The sequence below is a fragment of the Propithecus coquereli genome, unplaced genomic scaffold, assembly GCF_000956105.1.
Source record: "Propithecus coquereli isolate 6110/MARCELLA unplaced genomic scaffold, Pcoq_1.0 Scaffold209, whole genome shotgun sequence".
NCBI lineage: Eukaryota > Metazoa > Chordata > Mammalia > Primates > Indriidae > Propithecus > Propithecus coquereli.
In genome coordinates this window covers 3876183-3891945 of record NW_012145967.1, presented here as the reverse complement: position 1 = coordinate 3891945, position 15763 = coordinate 3876183, and the positions used below count along the sequence as shown (strand labels likewise).

General features: G+C 49.6%; 1 protein-coding gene across 2 annotated transcripts in view; it reads left to right on the top strand.

Annotated features, from left to right (window-relative positions):
• Nucleotides 1–2626: 2626 nt before the first annotated feature.
• Nucleotides 2627–15763, top strand: part of OPCML (opioid binding protein/cell adhesion molecule-like) — a 1134565-nt gene continuing 1121428 nt past the window's right edge. The window contains exon 1 of one of the 2 annotated variants that reach the window (XM_012644283.1): nt 2627–2764. In XM_012644283.1, coding sequence (XP_012499737.1) covers nt 2704–2764 — 61 coding nt within the window. In that variant the 5' untranslated portion in view covers nt 2627–2703. The remainder of the gene's footprint in view (nt 2765–15763) is intronic. The other variant, XM_012644284.1, reaches the window with a different exon arrangement.

Below are 15763 nucleotides of genomic sequence, written 5' to 3'. Positions count from 1 at the left end.
ATTTTATTTTTAGTTTACATGGATATTCAATGAAATGATAGTGCTCAATATTATAATTTCTTTTTAAGGAGGTTTTCACTTTGGAAACAGAAAAACCCGGGTTTGGATTTTGGCTGTGTTGCTAACTCGCTGTGTGACCTAACCTAAATTACCTAACCTCTCTGAATCTCGGTTTCTCCATCTCTGAAAAATGCATAAGTACACCTTCTTGGAGGAGAAGGCTAGGGATTGTGATGATATTTTTAAAAACCTTAGGCCTGACTGTGAGTACATGGTGTCTGTGATTCACATGATGCCATCGGTCACCGAGTCCTGCTGACGCTTCCACGTTTCACACACGGCCTCCTTCTTTTCCTCTTCCACTGCCGCCTCCCGGTTCTGAATCTATCAAACCTGGGCCATACCTCCTAACAAGTATGCTTGCCTCCATCCATCCTGTACACTTCACCCAAATTAATTTCCATAAATTAACTCCCCCTCATTCGTAGCACTCCCTTGCTCAAAAAGAAATTAACTTTTCCCAGCAGCAATAGGGAATTTCCGAATCACTGGCCTAGGATCCAAGGTCCTTCTCTCTCTGTCTCCCAGCTTTTCCCTGCAGGGTCTGCCTGTGTCTACCCTCTCCCCTCCTTGAGACAGCATTGCATTTCTAGGACCCATCCGACCCCTCCCACCCAGTTCAAGCCAGGTGTGTTCGGCCACGGTGATAATTCTGAACTTTTGTAGGATTCCAGCATGGTTCAAAGGATTCACAGATCAATTTGCTTGTGAATGACCTGTTTGCAAGGATTGGCTGTACAGAATTTGACTTTAATACTTAGTATGTAGATGCCTTATTTTACGTACATTTGCAGATTCACAAATGCTAATTTTTGGCTGATCTCTTCAAATATATTGTATGCCCTTTGTAGACAAGAACAAATTATATTCCTCATATTTCCAGCCTTGAAAAAAATGACTTTATACTAAATAGGTACTCCTTAAGCACCAGAGGACGATACCATCATCACGTGTTTTCTATTTGACTGCTAAAGTTCTCTGACTTGTTTACAAGGAGGGAAGTAATCGATTGTTTTACTTCTTTAAAAGCAACCGTACTTTGTTATGTAGAAAGAGAGGAGTTCAGTTATCCCCAAATAACTTGTTGGCAATTGGCTGCTTAACAGCAACTGTGTGGACTTTTCAGGAGGACAGACCTGGATTTGAATCCTGGCTGTCCTTAGCTGCGTGACCTTTAGCAAGTTGCTGACTCTCTCTCGACTTCAATTTCAGCCGATGGAAACCGAGAGGCAACGATGCGATGCCTGTGGGCAGAACTCTGCGGGGGATTGGCTGAAATAATCATTTGAACACCTGTCACAGAGCAGGTCCTTGGGAAAACACTGGGATTTTCTGTGAAGGAGAAGGGAAGACCACTCCTGCATAGAAAGCCACTCGCAGACCTCCAGGCATGCACACCTGAGCCAGGAAGGGAGCCCAGCACTGTGGGGGGTCTTTGGAGGGCACCCCGGGACAAGAAGAGTCAGCTTGGCCCTTCCATAATACCCAGGGCTGTTCTTCCGCCAGATTCTCCAGGTCCAGAGTCTAGTTCACTGGTGGCGTTACTCAGCCAGCCACACGTGCCGCTCCTAAGCACGCTTTATTTAGGGCAAGCCTTTTTAGAGGAGGGGAAAATTCTGAGGTTTTCCACACCCAGAAATACTGTCTGTGTGAACTGCTGTTCCCATTGGACTGTAAAAAGGAGAATCAAAAAAAGATAGGAAAAAAAAAGGAAGGCAGAAAGCCACAAGTATCCTTCTGTGGCCTTGATTTCCAATGACATTGGCGAGTTGCTGCCTCCTTGAGATCTAATCTGAATATATCCCTGTCTGTGCTACAATCATAGCAGTTGTTTGGGCTTCTGTAGCATCTTGTCTTGGTAGAGTTTCAGAATGCTCTAATTGTGGGGAACTGGCCAATTCTCCTAGCATCTTTGGTGAAGAAACCTTAACGTGCCCATCTTTCCGCTGGGAAAACCAAATCGCTTCCAAGTGCTCCTAATGGCCGAATGGGGGAGTGGGGTGCAGGCTTATATGTCTGAGCTCTTCCTGTGGGTTGCAGTTCCTGCTGCATCCCTGCCTGGGGACCAGGAAGAAGGAGGGATGATGAGGAATTGGCATGGGCATTGGTCATATTTCTGCCAAGAAGCAGCCTTCCTTTCCTGGTGTGCCCGGAGCCCTGCTGGGGTAGGGTCTAAACCAGCAGCACCAGGCCCTCCCCACTGCCCACCAAGGAGCGGGTATGTGCGCATGGGAGCCCCACCCTGGCATACTCACATAGATACCACTGCCAGGGCTGGGCTCCCGGCGAGGGAGTGAGTAAGGGGCAGGCTTCAACTCCCCTCGGAGTCAATCCTTCCAAACAGGAAAGTCTCCTTGTGTCGCTCAGGAGAGTGGAGCCAATGTGTGCCTTGGAGGAGGTCTGCTCTGAGCCCTGTGCAGATTGGTGCTGATGATTCTTACCAGTTGTGTGTATGTGCAAGAAAAAAAATCAGAGACGCTGCCTGCCTGCTCCCATCTCTCGCGCGCTCTCTCTCCTGCTCTCTCCCTCCCTTTGCAAACATTGGATTTAAACCTGCTCAGAATTCAGCACAGAGGAAGGCAGCCGCGGTAGCAGCAGCAGAAGCAGTAGCAACCCAGCAGCGGAGAGCACCGCAGCGTCGAGATGTACCATCCCGCCTACTGGGTCGTCTTCTCCGCGACAACTGCCCTGCTCTTCATCCCAGGTACCGGGGAAGGGTGTTTTCCTGGGGCGATTGTGCGCTGCCTGAGCAGAAGAGGCAGGGGAAGAAGGAGAGGCAAGGAGCAAGGGGTGAGGAGGGGAGTGTGAGATGCCCGTGAGTGAGAGGTAGGCTTGCTGTGTGCACGCACACACACTCGCTCGCTCACTCGCTCACACGCACGCAGAGGCTGCCAGCACGGGATTTGCTCTATTCCAGGGGATCCGGTGAGCTGGGTTCAAGATCTGCACCGTGCTGTGAGGCACTGCTGTTTCTGTGAAAGGTACCAACTGACATTAACCAGTTGTGGTCCCGGGGGTAGGAGAAGAGAGGTTTCAACTCCTAGCCACGAATCCTTCTTGCCGCCTATGTTGGGACCTGAATCCTTATTTCTCTCTCAGTCGTGGTCGTGGTCTCTCTCTGTCTCTTAATAGGTCTAGATCTCTGCATCTCCCGTCTGTCTCCCTGTCTCTCTTTTCTCTCTCCCTCCACTCCCTCTCCCTCTCTCCCCTCCCTCCATTCCTCCTGCCTGCTTGCAATCTCTCCTGCCGCTCTCCCCTTCTCACTCCCCCTGGAGCGCCTTCCTCGGCCCATTCCTTCCCTGCTCATGAATCTGCCCATTTCTTCCCTGCTCATGAATCTGCCCATGCCTTTCTTGTCTCCACACAGCTCTTCTACAGCCTCCCATCCTTTCCTTATCCTTCCACCAAATGGGCAGATTATGCCCTTGAAATTCAGAATCCTCTCAGTTTCTCCCTCCTACTCCTCACACCAGAAATGTGAATTTTCCTTGAAGAATTTGGAATGTCTCTAGTGAGGGAAGGTTGGGAATCTGGACCATGAATCTGGATTTGCCTGAATCTCCTCAGCCCCTCCCCTACCTTGCCCAGTGGTTTAAATGTGATCCTACCTCTCACAGCAGTTACTTGTTTGGGGAAAATAAATCTGCAGTGACACAGGTAAGATGCTGCAGTCCTACTAAAATAAGCTTAGTGGCAGCGTTGCAAAATCCAAGGTGTCTTAATAGATTTGATAATTGCACAAGAGTCCTTTGCCAGCAGACACTGAATGCCCGCAGGCATCTTTCAAACAATGCTGAAGGGGCTAGGTTATGCTTGCCAAGGCTTTAGGCAGCATCAAAGGGTCTGTGGGGTTTCCATACTAAACCCCAGTCCAGTTAGGATTTCCTTTTTTTTTTCCAAATTGAGCTGCACGTATTGGGTTAAGCATTAGCTTAAATCTAAATTCCCATACGTATATACAAAGAAGCGAATGCTAAGATTCTTAAACCTTACCTGTCTTTTTATAGGTAAAACACACAATTTAACATTTTTATATTCAGAATAACTTGGTAAGGTCTTTTTTTTTGGTTTTGGTTTTAAGAACATAATTCCCTAAGTGCTCCTAAACTGCCAAAGTGAAGTCAGAAAAATGGAAGTTTACTGGGAAGAAAGCAGGGAGGATCAGCTAAAAAAAGAAATCCAGCCACTAATGTTTTGTAACGCCTTTTGGAGATTGTACTTTTTCAAGCAGAGATGGGCTCTGCATAGCCATGTTCCCGGATGTTTGTCTTAGGCTGAGAAGTTCAGAGTGGGGATTGTAGTTGTTGTTCTTCTTCCAAATTCCAGCAGCCTCGTAGGGGGGTCAGCCTGGAAGGGCTGGTCTGGGCGGGAAGGTAGAGTAGGCAGAGTGCTAAGTACTGCCCGGGCCTGAGAGAGGAGCCGGGTGGGTGCCTGGGCCCACCAAGCCAGGAGACAAACTTTCCTGCGGATGCAAGTCCTCACTGGACTTGGGTGGCAGCTCCTGGGGGCCTCTGCACACCGCTTCCCCTCCTCCCACGGTGCCGGTGCCGGAGCAGGCATGAGGACCCCCACCCCGAGGGAATCCTGGCTGTGTGGATGCGCCCCTCACGGCAGAAATCAGAGCATTACACTTGAGAAAGGGGAGGGAGTGAGCCCCCGTCGGCAGAAGCTGCATTGCAGTGCACCCTGAAGGAAGTCAGGAACTGGGTGATATCTCCCTCTAGGGGTCCCACGGCACCCTAAAGCACAGCTCCGCTGCCTTGGGAGGGAGCAGGCAGAGCTTGTTGCAGGAGAAGCACCCGTACCTAAAGCCGGCTGCCTGGAAGGGGAATGAACCGGGCTGCCTGAGCCCCTGTGCCTGAGCTCCCTGAGCTTCCTGGTGGCTGAGGATGCTGAGCTACCTCCCAGGTCTTCTGGGGAGGGCCAGGCATAGCCCAGTGTCCCGTCTTTGCACAGAATCTGTCACCTGCTCTTTATGCTAATTGTGCCAGGAACCTGGCAGGAGAGATCCAGAACAGGGGGGAGGAAAAGTTGGCATTAGAAGGTGTAAGTAGAGTGAAAGAAAACCTCACATCTGCAGGGGTTCCTGTGGGAAATGGAACCTGGCTGGGTCCAAAACTTCTGATGAGCTGCTGTGGCTTACTTGTGACTTCCTTCTCGTCTCTTTTACCTCCTCTGTTATAGCTTTAAGCTTCTTCTTCCTCTTCTTCTTCTTTTTTTTCCAAATGATGCTTTTTCTCCCATCGGGATTAATAGCAGGTTGTTAGCCATTCAGTTTCCCTGCGTCTAAAGACGGAAGGCTAATGCAATAATGCAACCCTGACCTGGTTAGGCCTCCACGCCGTTTTATTCTGCAGCTTTCTATTTCTTGGTAAAACACGTTTCCATCCCAGAATAATTTTAAGGTTAATGCTGTTGTCGTCTGGTGCCTTCCAGGGGGAGACTGATGGCCATAAATTGCTTTTCTAGGCAGAATCTCTGGGATGGGAAAGATGGTCACCAGTGGAGACTGTGAGGAGCCCACACCTAAGGCAGGCAGCGGGCTGAGGGTGCCAGGCTGATTGTCATGCCAGGGGCACAGCCTGAGACCTGGGGGAGTGAGTTTGCTGTCCCAGGTAGGAGGAGAGACAGGGGCTGCCCTTGGGTCTGGAGGCTCTGTGGGAAGATGAATAGGGTGGGAATACAGAAGTGACACCTGGACATTTGCATCAGAATCACCGAGGGGGAGGAGGCAGATTAAAGTGTGGAGTCCCTGTCCCCATCTCTGCCAGAAGCATTGCTAATCAGCAGCTCAGGTCCTTCTCATGACTTCCAGGCCACTTTGTCCTTTAAAAAGCAGTGTGGAGGTCGGGCAGCCCTGGGGTCAAAGCCTGTCTTCTGCCTGTCCTTTTCTCCTCTAGCTCTGAGAATGGTGGCTGTGGGGACAGGTGGGGTGGGGGTGAGGAAGCTCAGTTCTGGAATTAGTGGGCAGCCTGAGCCTGCCAGGGTTCCAGCTCACTGATGGCTGACGGAAGAATTGCTAACCTGGGGGGCTTCTTTCCTCAAATTTTCCCCCTCCTCCGTGGCCCACCCTGTTTGAATCTTCTGTCCTATGATTCTAAGCGGGGAGGTAGCTGTTAGGAGGCCTCATCTGCCCAGCCTGGACCGAGCTGTGTCCTCGTGCGCAGATCCGCAAGCCTGGACTCTGGGCCGTAGCCTCATCTCCCGCACCTTGCCTGTTTAGGGCCAGAAAACCCTGGGCTTGGACAGAAAATTCCCTGAGGCTTAGGGTTCCTCCTTCCCCTGCACACAGCTTCTTGAACCTTTACTCCTTCAGTGAAGTCCTGAAATCTCAGGGTTTGGGGCTGGATGTTTGGCTTTGGGGTAAGATCTGGGGGAGGGCTCTATAGCCAAGTTCTGGCAAATTCCCTTCCCTCCTGACCCCCTCACCAGCAGGCTGACAAACCTCCTGGGACTGCTTGGCGTGCATGAGGGATCAAGTGGGAGAACCCGAGCCCCGTCTGACCAAGAAAGAGACAGGAATGAGGACCGAGAGTCTGGTCAGGACCAAGATCTCATTCATCACCCTTCAGCCAATCACAGATTCACGCCCCCTCCCTGAAGGCTATCATGTGGGCCCCAATCCCTTAAAAATGATTGACATGTTAATAAGGTCACTTCTGTCGGCATTCAGCATTGGCCCAGTGGCGACAGCAGGTGCTGAGCAGGAGACAGGTGCTGTTGCCTCGTAACGACGGCTTCCTCAGTAGCCCGGAGCTGGGCAGCATTACTCAGCCTGAGAGTCATCAGAGAGAATGGATGGCTCGAGATTCTCCCGTGTTGCTTCAGTCCTGTCCACCTTCCTGCTTTCTTTCCTTCTTAGCACCCTTGGCCACATCCCCTGTAACCTAGAAAATTACAGAAGGAGATTCCTTAAACAGCTGGCACTTGCCTGCATTTGTTGTCTAGTAGCTCTGGGCCTGGGTCTCCCATGCTGGCCACTGGGAACTACCCCTCGTGGTTATAGCCTAAAATCTGTGTCAGAGGCTACCTGGGGCAGAGCGCACTTGCCATCAGCTGGGACTCTGGCCGAGCCTCTGAGCATGACGAAAGCTGAGAAGTTCCACTCTTTGAGTAATTGCTCTTTGAGGTTCATTTGGTTGGCTCAAGGCATTCTCTGAGTCTCAGCTTACCAGTCTGTAGAATGGGTTCCAGCTAGGTACGCTCCTTGTTTCCAACCAGACAGAGTAGCCAAAAACCTAGGTTAGAAGATAACAAGGTAAACATTTCTGAATTGTTGTCGTAAAACACTCATCCTGGTCTTCTAAGAATAGGGTAAAGAGAGAAGGCTGCTCACATGTAGCAGAAAGGGAGAGGACATTCTCATTGTGGAAGAAGGAGGAGGACAAGGTAGAGCTCTACCGACTCTCATATGTCCTTGCTACAGTGATGAAAATTAGCAAAATACAATCCACCCATTCCTTTATTCAACAGGACTTTATGTAGGTTTTGATTAAATAAAATACATTAATTAAAACATTCTCCTGCCTCAAAAACCTTAAAGCCAGTAAAACAGGGAATTATTCAGCTTTTTCTTTCTTTTTCACCCCAGTGGAATAAGTGTCCTGACTTTGAGCTTCCTGGGCCTTGGTTTTCTGCTGTGGAAAGCGAGTGCAGCAGGCATGGCCCTTTGGTCTCCCGCATATTACTTTGTGATATTTTTGGCAGGGTGCTAGGTACGTGGACTGGTACGTCAGCCCTGGGCAGCTGGACCTCCATGTAGTGGCTTCTGGTGGCCAGGATCGCCTTTGGCCTGTGGTCTCTGTCTTTCCTGAGGCTCACAGGACGGGGCCACCAGCCCGCGGCCCTGTCTGCAGAGGGACTGCTGCCGTCACTGCAGCTGCCTGAGGCCGGGCGAGAGGAGAGATGGAAGCAAACCATCATTCCTGTCAGTGAATTCAAGTGTCAGCCCCCAGGTGGTCCGTGGCTGCCGACAAGCCCGGCTGTCAGGAGCAGTGGGTGTTAGCACCTGGGGATGCTGAGATGCACCTTCCAGACCCAGGCTCGGAGGGCTGGGTGGATGGGCATCATCTTGGGGCCGCTCTGCTCTCCCAATCCTTCTGGATCCGATCCTTCAGTGCGGCGCCAGGTCCCAAGGATGTTTGTCCCTCTTGTGCTGTTGGTGGGAGACCCGGACTTAAAATTTGCTCCCTATCTGTAAAATCTTGGTTGCCTCTGCCTTTCCCCACGGGGCAGGAAGGCAGTACCGCAGCAGGGCATGGAGATAGTTCTGCGTGCTAGATTTCCACGCTGCTCACCAAGTACCCCAAGACGGCGCTATTGGTAGGGCTTGGGGAAGCGTTAAAGGTAGCTCTGAGAATGGAGCAGAAAGAAATGCTAAACCAGAAATAAGAAGACCAGCGTGCTGACTATTACCGTCCCACAGGTGTGAGACTGGACATTCCCTCTCCTCACTCTCACCACCCTTTGGCCAGTCACAGATCTGCGCCCTCCCCGCTGCCGCAGCCACACCCACGCACAGGGACTCGCAAGCCACAGTTTAGCTACTCTCAACACCACATCCGCAACCCCTTAAGAAAAACAAGCCCCTCCTCTTGTCTATGATTTCTGCCCTTCCAGAACTCCAGTTGTGGCCCCAGCCTTGGTGCTCTCCCTATGGGCACACGTGGCAACAGGCCCACGTGCTGCCATGCCAGACATGGCTGCACATGTGTGTGAATGCGGAGACTCCCTGAGCATCCGCCCACTTGCTCTGTGCCCCAAGGCGGTGGGTGCTAGAGGCAGTGTTTGCTCGTCTCCCATCACCTCCCCCTGATCCAGACCCTTTGGTGTTGAGAGGCTGGGGAGTTCCCTGCAGTCATCAGACTAACTTAATTAAATGTTTGCAAAATGCTTGGAGACACCCCTGGGCAATGTGCTGGGTAAGTGCAAAGCATTATCCTTATGATGCAGGCACACTGCCTTTAATGAGCAGAGATGCTGTGCTGAGGGACCCCCGGAAAGGCCAAGATGAATCGATGCATTAGGACACAGGCCATTGATTGGGATGGCTGCTTGCATGTTCGTGGGAAGTGGTAAGTGACAATTGGATCGCACAGTGAATCCAACATGGAGAAAACCAGGATAGTTGGCACTTCAAGGGACAGTCTGTAATGGCCTGAGGATGATTCTTGAAACTTTATTTCTGGGGAATTTACAAATGCTGTTTTACCACACTTGGGAGTTTGCTAATGGTTCTACCAAATATAGTACCAGTTTCATGCTCTCTGGCTTGCCTGGAAAATTTATCTTTGGTCTCCTTAGTTCCTCACCAAGGGACTGTGAGATAGGTAGGGCAGGTGTCGCCCAAGCGTGATCTGATCTTTGCTTTGCTTAAATCCCTATGCTGACTTCCGGTTGACTCTAGAATCCTGGAGTTCAAAATCCCTCAGATGGTCCACGAGGCCAGAATCCGGCCTCACTTCCCCATCCAGCTTCATCTCCACTTCACTGCCCTTCTGGCTCTCAGCTTCAGTCACTCTGGAAAATCTCAGTCTCTCAGACAAACCGCGTTCTCTCCTTCCTCAAGGGCTTCACCTGTCAGGTTACCTGAGCTTGGAAAATTCCGATCCTCTTATATTTTTTTCTGGCTCAACATCCTTTCCATCCTTCAGAGCTCAGCTTAAATGTTGCTCTCCCAGGAGCTCATCCTCGATGCTTTAAAGTAGGATAGGCCTCCTGTTTATTATGCAAGTCCTCTGTCCCAGGTCTGTTTGCTAACACTGTGAGTCCATATATTGTAAGGTAGCTCCTTGTTTTCTCTCTCCTTCCTCTCTAGACCATGGTTTATAAAGGCAGGGACTGCGTCTGTTCTGTCCTCCAGTGTATCCTCAGTGCCTGGCACATGGCAGAGAGCAAGTGCTCAAACACTGTTTGTTGAATGAATGAGTGAGTGGATGAATGAATGGATAAATGAGCAAGTCACCAGCCAAGGTCACACAAATACTAAGTGTCAGCTTATTCTATGCTATCATGCTCTTCCATCCCACTGACTCCTCAAAGGCGTCTGGGCTCCCAGGGCGGCGTGCCCAACAGCTTCCCCATCTGCAGAGGGAGGCCAGAGAAGCTTGGGGAGGGGAATGTGCAGGGAATGCTTATAATGATTATTCATTCCAGCGTTCGTGCTTGTCAATAAACACCAGCTCTGAGCTACCAACCAAACACACATGCAGCCGCTCAGAGCTGGAGCCGCATACTTCTGGATCTCACATCACACGTTGCGACAGACACGCCTGAGAGTGCGAGTCATTCCGTAAACACAGATGTGGGCCCTAATGTGGGCTATTGGCTTAATACAAACTAAAATTACTCAGCACATTTAATCAGGGTGTCTGTTGAAGTGGCCCCAGTTATTTGAAATTTAGAGTCATGCCCATGGTGCCAACAAGTAAAAACTGTACCCACATGAGGAGGTCTTCTGCTGTTCATAAGAAGTAAAGTGTTGGAGTAGGGGAGGGAATGGCATAGGAGTGGGTCATGTGTGGTCAATTGCTACTTAAACCACTTGATGTTCATATGGAAAAGATGACAAGGGGCTCAGTAAATCAGAGGAAGCAGAAAAAGGGCTCTGTATCACTTCTTGTACCTCGTCACTTTTCATAGTCCAGCCTATTTCAGAGTTGCTCTTTCATGGCTGTGGGATTCCCAATGGCAGAGAGCTTGACTTATTCATTGCTGAATGCTCTACGGCATATTCATTTATTCAACGTGTGATTTACTGAGTGATTACTATGTGACAAGTACCATGCTAGGCACTGGGAATGTATTCCTGAACAAAAAGGTTATGATCCCTGCCCTCGTGAAGTTTACAGTCCCATGGGAGAGACAGACACACATTGAACAAACACTCATGTGATTGTGAAATTCAGCTAGCTAGAGCTGTGGACAGGGAGCTGTGCGGTGTTATGATTGCCTGTAAGGAAGGCTTGATCTTGCCAGGGAGGCTGGTGAAGCCTTCCTTGTGAAAGTGACAACGAGCAGAGATATGAAGGAGGAGAAGTTGAAGCTATCCAGACCCAAGGCGGAAGGCCAGGGGAAGGGGCAGAGTGAACAAGACATGCAGAGGTCCTGCAGCAGGAAACATCAGAGCAGGTTCTCCCACCTGGCGGGAGGCTAGGGGAAGAGAGCGTGGTGCAAGATGAGATCGGCGGGCTGGGAAGGAGTGAGAAGATGAGGACAGCTCTCAAAGGTCATGCTAATCTTGAAGGTCTTTATGCTAGAAAGGATGGAACACTGCTGATGCGCTTCATGTGGTGGGGGTGGGGAGCATGATTTACATTTTTGGTTCTTGTTCTCACCACACTTTGCAGAATGGATTAGGGATGAGCAAACCAGGAAGACATAGGCTAGTTGGGAGGCCACTGCAGTGGTTCAGATGGGAAATGGCAGTGCCTTGGGACTCTGGAGATGGAGGTTGGAACAGAGAGACACGAATGCACTTGGGAGCCTTTAAAGGAATGTCATAGGTGAGATACAGAATCTGCAGAATTCGAATCTGCAAGTGTATCCACAGTCGGCACTGACATCCTGGGAATGCTGAGGTCATCTGTCCTCAGATTCCTGCTTGAACACCATCTCTTTCAGTTTAGGTGTGATCTTGCCCTGGAACAAGCAAAAGTTGTTTTTAGAAATTCTACACTTCCTGGCAGTCTAATAATCTCAGCCTCTTGACTGGTGTTCTCTCAGGGTCTAATGTGGGAGCTTAAAATCTCATCACTCAACTTCCCTAGCAATAGATTGCAAAGAGCTCTAGTTGTGTTATCTGCTGGATTCTGCCTGTGGTTGTTTCCTCCTGGAAGGAACCAGGCACTTTAGAGCAGCTTTAATTGGACCCTAAAGTGACTTGTGGGCACCAAGATGCAACTACTTCACAAATATCACGATGATGCCAAAGTATGAATGACCTTCCCCAAGGTCCATCGCCTAGATCCTCACGGCTCCCTACAAACATCGTAAAAATTACAGTAATTTATTTAGAAAATTAGAGGTCTTTGGAACTGAAAGGGACCTTGGAGATTGTCTAGTCCGTCCTTTCATTTTATAGATGAGGCATTGAGGCAAAGGGAGACCAAGTGCTCCTCTTGAACACAGGTCTGCTCATGACGTGTCTGCTGCGGTATCAGCATCACAGTGAAGGGCTGAGCTGAACTCTGCCTCCCAGTCTGATGACCTGTTGGAAAATGGACCTGTAACCTTAGCCATTACTCTGTTCCCCTGAAGCTCTCTCACCTTAGTGCACAAAGAGCACTGTGGGACAGGGTGGCTCCATGGTATCTTGTACCCAAGGATTAGAGTCAGGGGTCGAGAAGCAGAACAGAAGCCTTTTCCTTTTCAGAGGCATTTTCATACTTCAAATGACCTTTGTAACCAAACTGGGAGACTTCTAGAAACACATTGTTCCTTGATATGCAGAAGAATATGCTCAGGGTAGTACAATACCAAATGCCAGATATGTGTCAACCTGATTTGTTTGGTCTACACACCGTGACAGGCACCTGCTTTTATCATCACTATACCATCAAAACATCTACTTTTAAATATCTGTTTGGGCTTGGCTCTGAACTAAGCTAAGAGAAAATCTATACTGAGAATCCCACAGTCTCTACATTAATGATTCATGCTTAAATGGTGACTTACAATGTACAGAACACATCCATGTACATCATAACGATTTCCGTGTGCTGGTCAGTGAGACAGCCCAAAGCGCTAGGTCTTCTTGCCTCCCGCTCCTCCCACCAACACACTGCCTTCACGGTCAACAGCGAGGCTGTGGACACAGTCAACACTCTAGGTCCAAAAGAGCTGTAGACAAATGCAGAATGGGAAACCAGAGCCCAGGTTCAAAAACATACCAGATACGGTCTATGGTCAGATGGTAGGATCGCCGAGACAGGACAGTAGTGAGACCAAGCACTTATGGGCCTAAGGAAGCCTTGGCTTCTCTGAATAAGCCAACCTGGTTCTTCTGAACAGCCCAGTGCCAAGGGATTTCCCATATCCTCAAAGAGAGGAGAATGTTGGAAGAGAGAATGTGGCAGATGGAAATAGCCCATCGGCTTACAGGTTCCAAGAGAAGCTGGAGTTTCCTTGGGAGTCCCCTGGCTTTATCCCATGAAGAAGAGAGTGCCCAGTCTTACTTGGCACTGGGATGGATGCCTCTTTGGGTGAAGCCCAGATGGGAAAGGATGATGAAAACCACCATCAGGATTTCATATTTTTTTTCTGATGGGCCCCACCCTCCTTTTGTTTGGGGCGAATTCTTGGGAGCCAATGAACACCGCTTCACAACTGCCACCAGTTCAGACCCACGATGTCCATGAAGATTGGGCCACTTCTTTCTTATGACCCAGATGACTGTTTCTTTCCTTCTTTCACTTAAATCATTTATTTGTAAAGCGGACACTAGCCCTTCTGCAGCCTCCTGGTGGAGGTACTGACATAGTGACCAAAGACATGGTTGCTGGCTTTGCCTCTGTGCTTATGAACCCAGTGGCCTTGGGCAAGCATTTAAACTCTCCAAGACTTTTAATCCTCTCTTTAAAATAGGAAAAAAAAAGAACTGCTTTGCCTACTTCCCCGGGTGGCCGTGAAGGTTGCAGGGGAAGCACACTAGACACGCCTTCTCCGCAGCGCTGTGCAGTGGCAGGCTGCCGGGCCTCACTGCAGGCTTGGGCAGGCCACTTTTGTTTGGGTATTTCTCTCCTCGTCTTCCGCGTTTTCTCTCTTTCCCTGGCTATGATGGGTTGTGATGATAACTAGCAGTGGAGCACATGCCAGAGTTTCTGTGACTCTTGTTTTGAAGCAGGAGGCCTATTCAGGGAGCTCTTACGTTCACTTCCCAGGCATGAATCAATGTTTGGTTTGCCTCTTTTTTTTCCATGGAGAGCAGTGGAAAGTGGTTTATGTTTCCCCGCTGAGCCCTGCCAGAGAACATGGACTCTGCCATTTGGGCTGCAATGAGAGATACTTGGAACGGGTTGAGAAAGAGCTCTAACGTAGAGCCTAAAGTCGGGCTACAAGTACTCTCTGGCTCTGTGAGTACCAGGCCTGGGCTGCCAATGCCTGCCTCCTGTGGTTGCCATCACTCCTCAAGGTAGAACTTCAGGGAATAGCATGTGGAAGCAAAATATTCTTTTGTGGAAAGAGGGGTCCTCTTGGGTATTCCTGAACACATACTAGAGAGGGGCCTAAGTCTTCCCCACATGGGCTGATTAGTGGATCCCTAGAGATTAGATTCCTCTTTGCCCAGGCCCAAGGGAAAAACCACACAGCACCTTGAGTCCCCACAAACCCTTGCAGTCTATGCTGGGTTGAGTGTAAAATGAGAGTTATTGATTCAGTTGTGTGCTTGGGTGACAGAAAGGGGGTAACCTCTGGGGTCACACACCCTTCTTGTACCCTAATGCAATATGCTTAGCTTCTTGATAGCCTCAGAAAAAGACCTTGCTTGAGCAGAGAAGGTGAGCTGGCCTGCAGTTCCAAAAAGGGCCCTTGAGATCATGAACCTTCTAAGCACACCGCACTTGGGAAAAGTCCTTTTGTATCACTGGGCTGCCTTCCGGGTAGCTAAAGCTTGCAGGACTTTAGTGTAAGCTGGGTCTCAGGAGGACAAGAGAGCTCTTTGTGCCTTAACCACACACTGAGTCTTTGTCTTATCTGGAGTGGGGTGGAGAACTGCTCTATCTCCTCTTTGGAACTAGAAAATTTGTTCTTCATCCTATGTTAATATTCATAAAGGTCTCTGGGACTGCTTTGGATGGGCAGACTCTCACAGATGTAAGGCAGCACCATCTAGCTTTGGTTTGAACTGCTCAGTCCCAGGCCTGCAGCACCCAGCCGTGGGTCTCACTCTTCTGCATCAGAAGCTGTGCGGATGGGGTCAAGGAACGGTGGATGCTTCTTTGGAAGCCAATCAGACATGGCCAAGAATGGCTGATCGGAGGCAGGCTTGTATGGCAGGCACATCTGCTTGTAGATTAGAGGTGCAGAGAAACCAGTGACACTTCTGCCTGGTTGGTCTTCCAGAAGCACCACTGGAGACTGAGCGCCTGGAAGGGCAAGAGGCTTTCTCGGTACCAGGCTCATATTTTATGCTCTGGTTGAAGAGCAGAGCATGGAAGAGAGTTCAGGAAGATAAGGAAGATAAGGAAGATGGGAGAAAGCAAGAAAGATGATTTATAGCTTTGTTTCCCCTGTGAAAGAATCTTCTATTCTCTATTCCTCTTTATTTTCAGTTACTCATGACTATTTTTTTCTGCTATTTTTTGGTGATGACATCTGAGAATAGAGTGGCCGTGATGGATTTTTCAGTAGAGGCAAAGCCCCGGAGCTTACCTGTCCTTCTGCTCTCACTCCCAGGTGGGGTTGCTTTGCCGTCAGTGGATCTCTCAATTAGGCCTGTGGTTGGACTTTATTTTGTTCAAAGCAATTAATTCGTAAGAAATGTCTTAATTACTCTTTCAAGATTTCTTGAAGGCTCCTCTTTTGTCTTGCACCGAACATTTGGAGGTGGATGGCAGAGTGAAGCCAGAAAGCAAAGGTTAGGAAGAAAGTGGAACTGGCAATTTCTAGAAGCCAAAGGCAAGGAAGGATAAAGGTGAAGCCCAGGCCACCAAGCACGAGGCCTGCAGGGACTGAGAGGAGGCAGGAGATGAGTCAGCCGCCC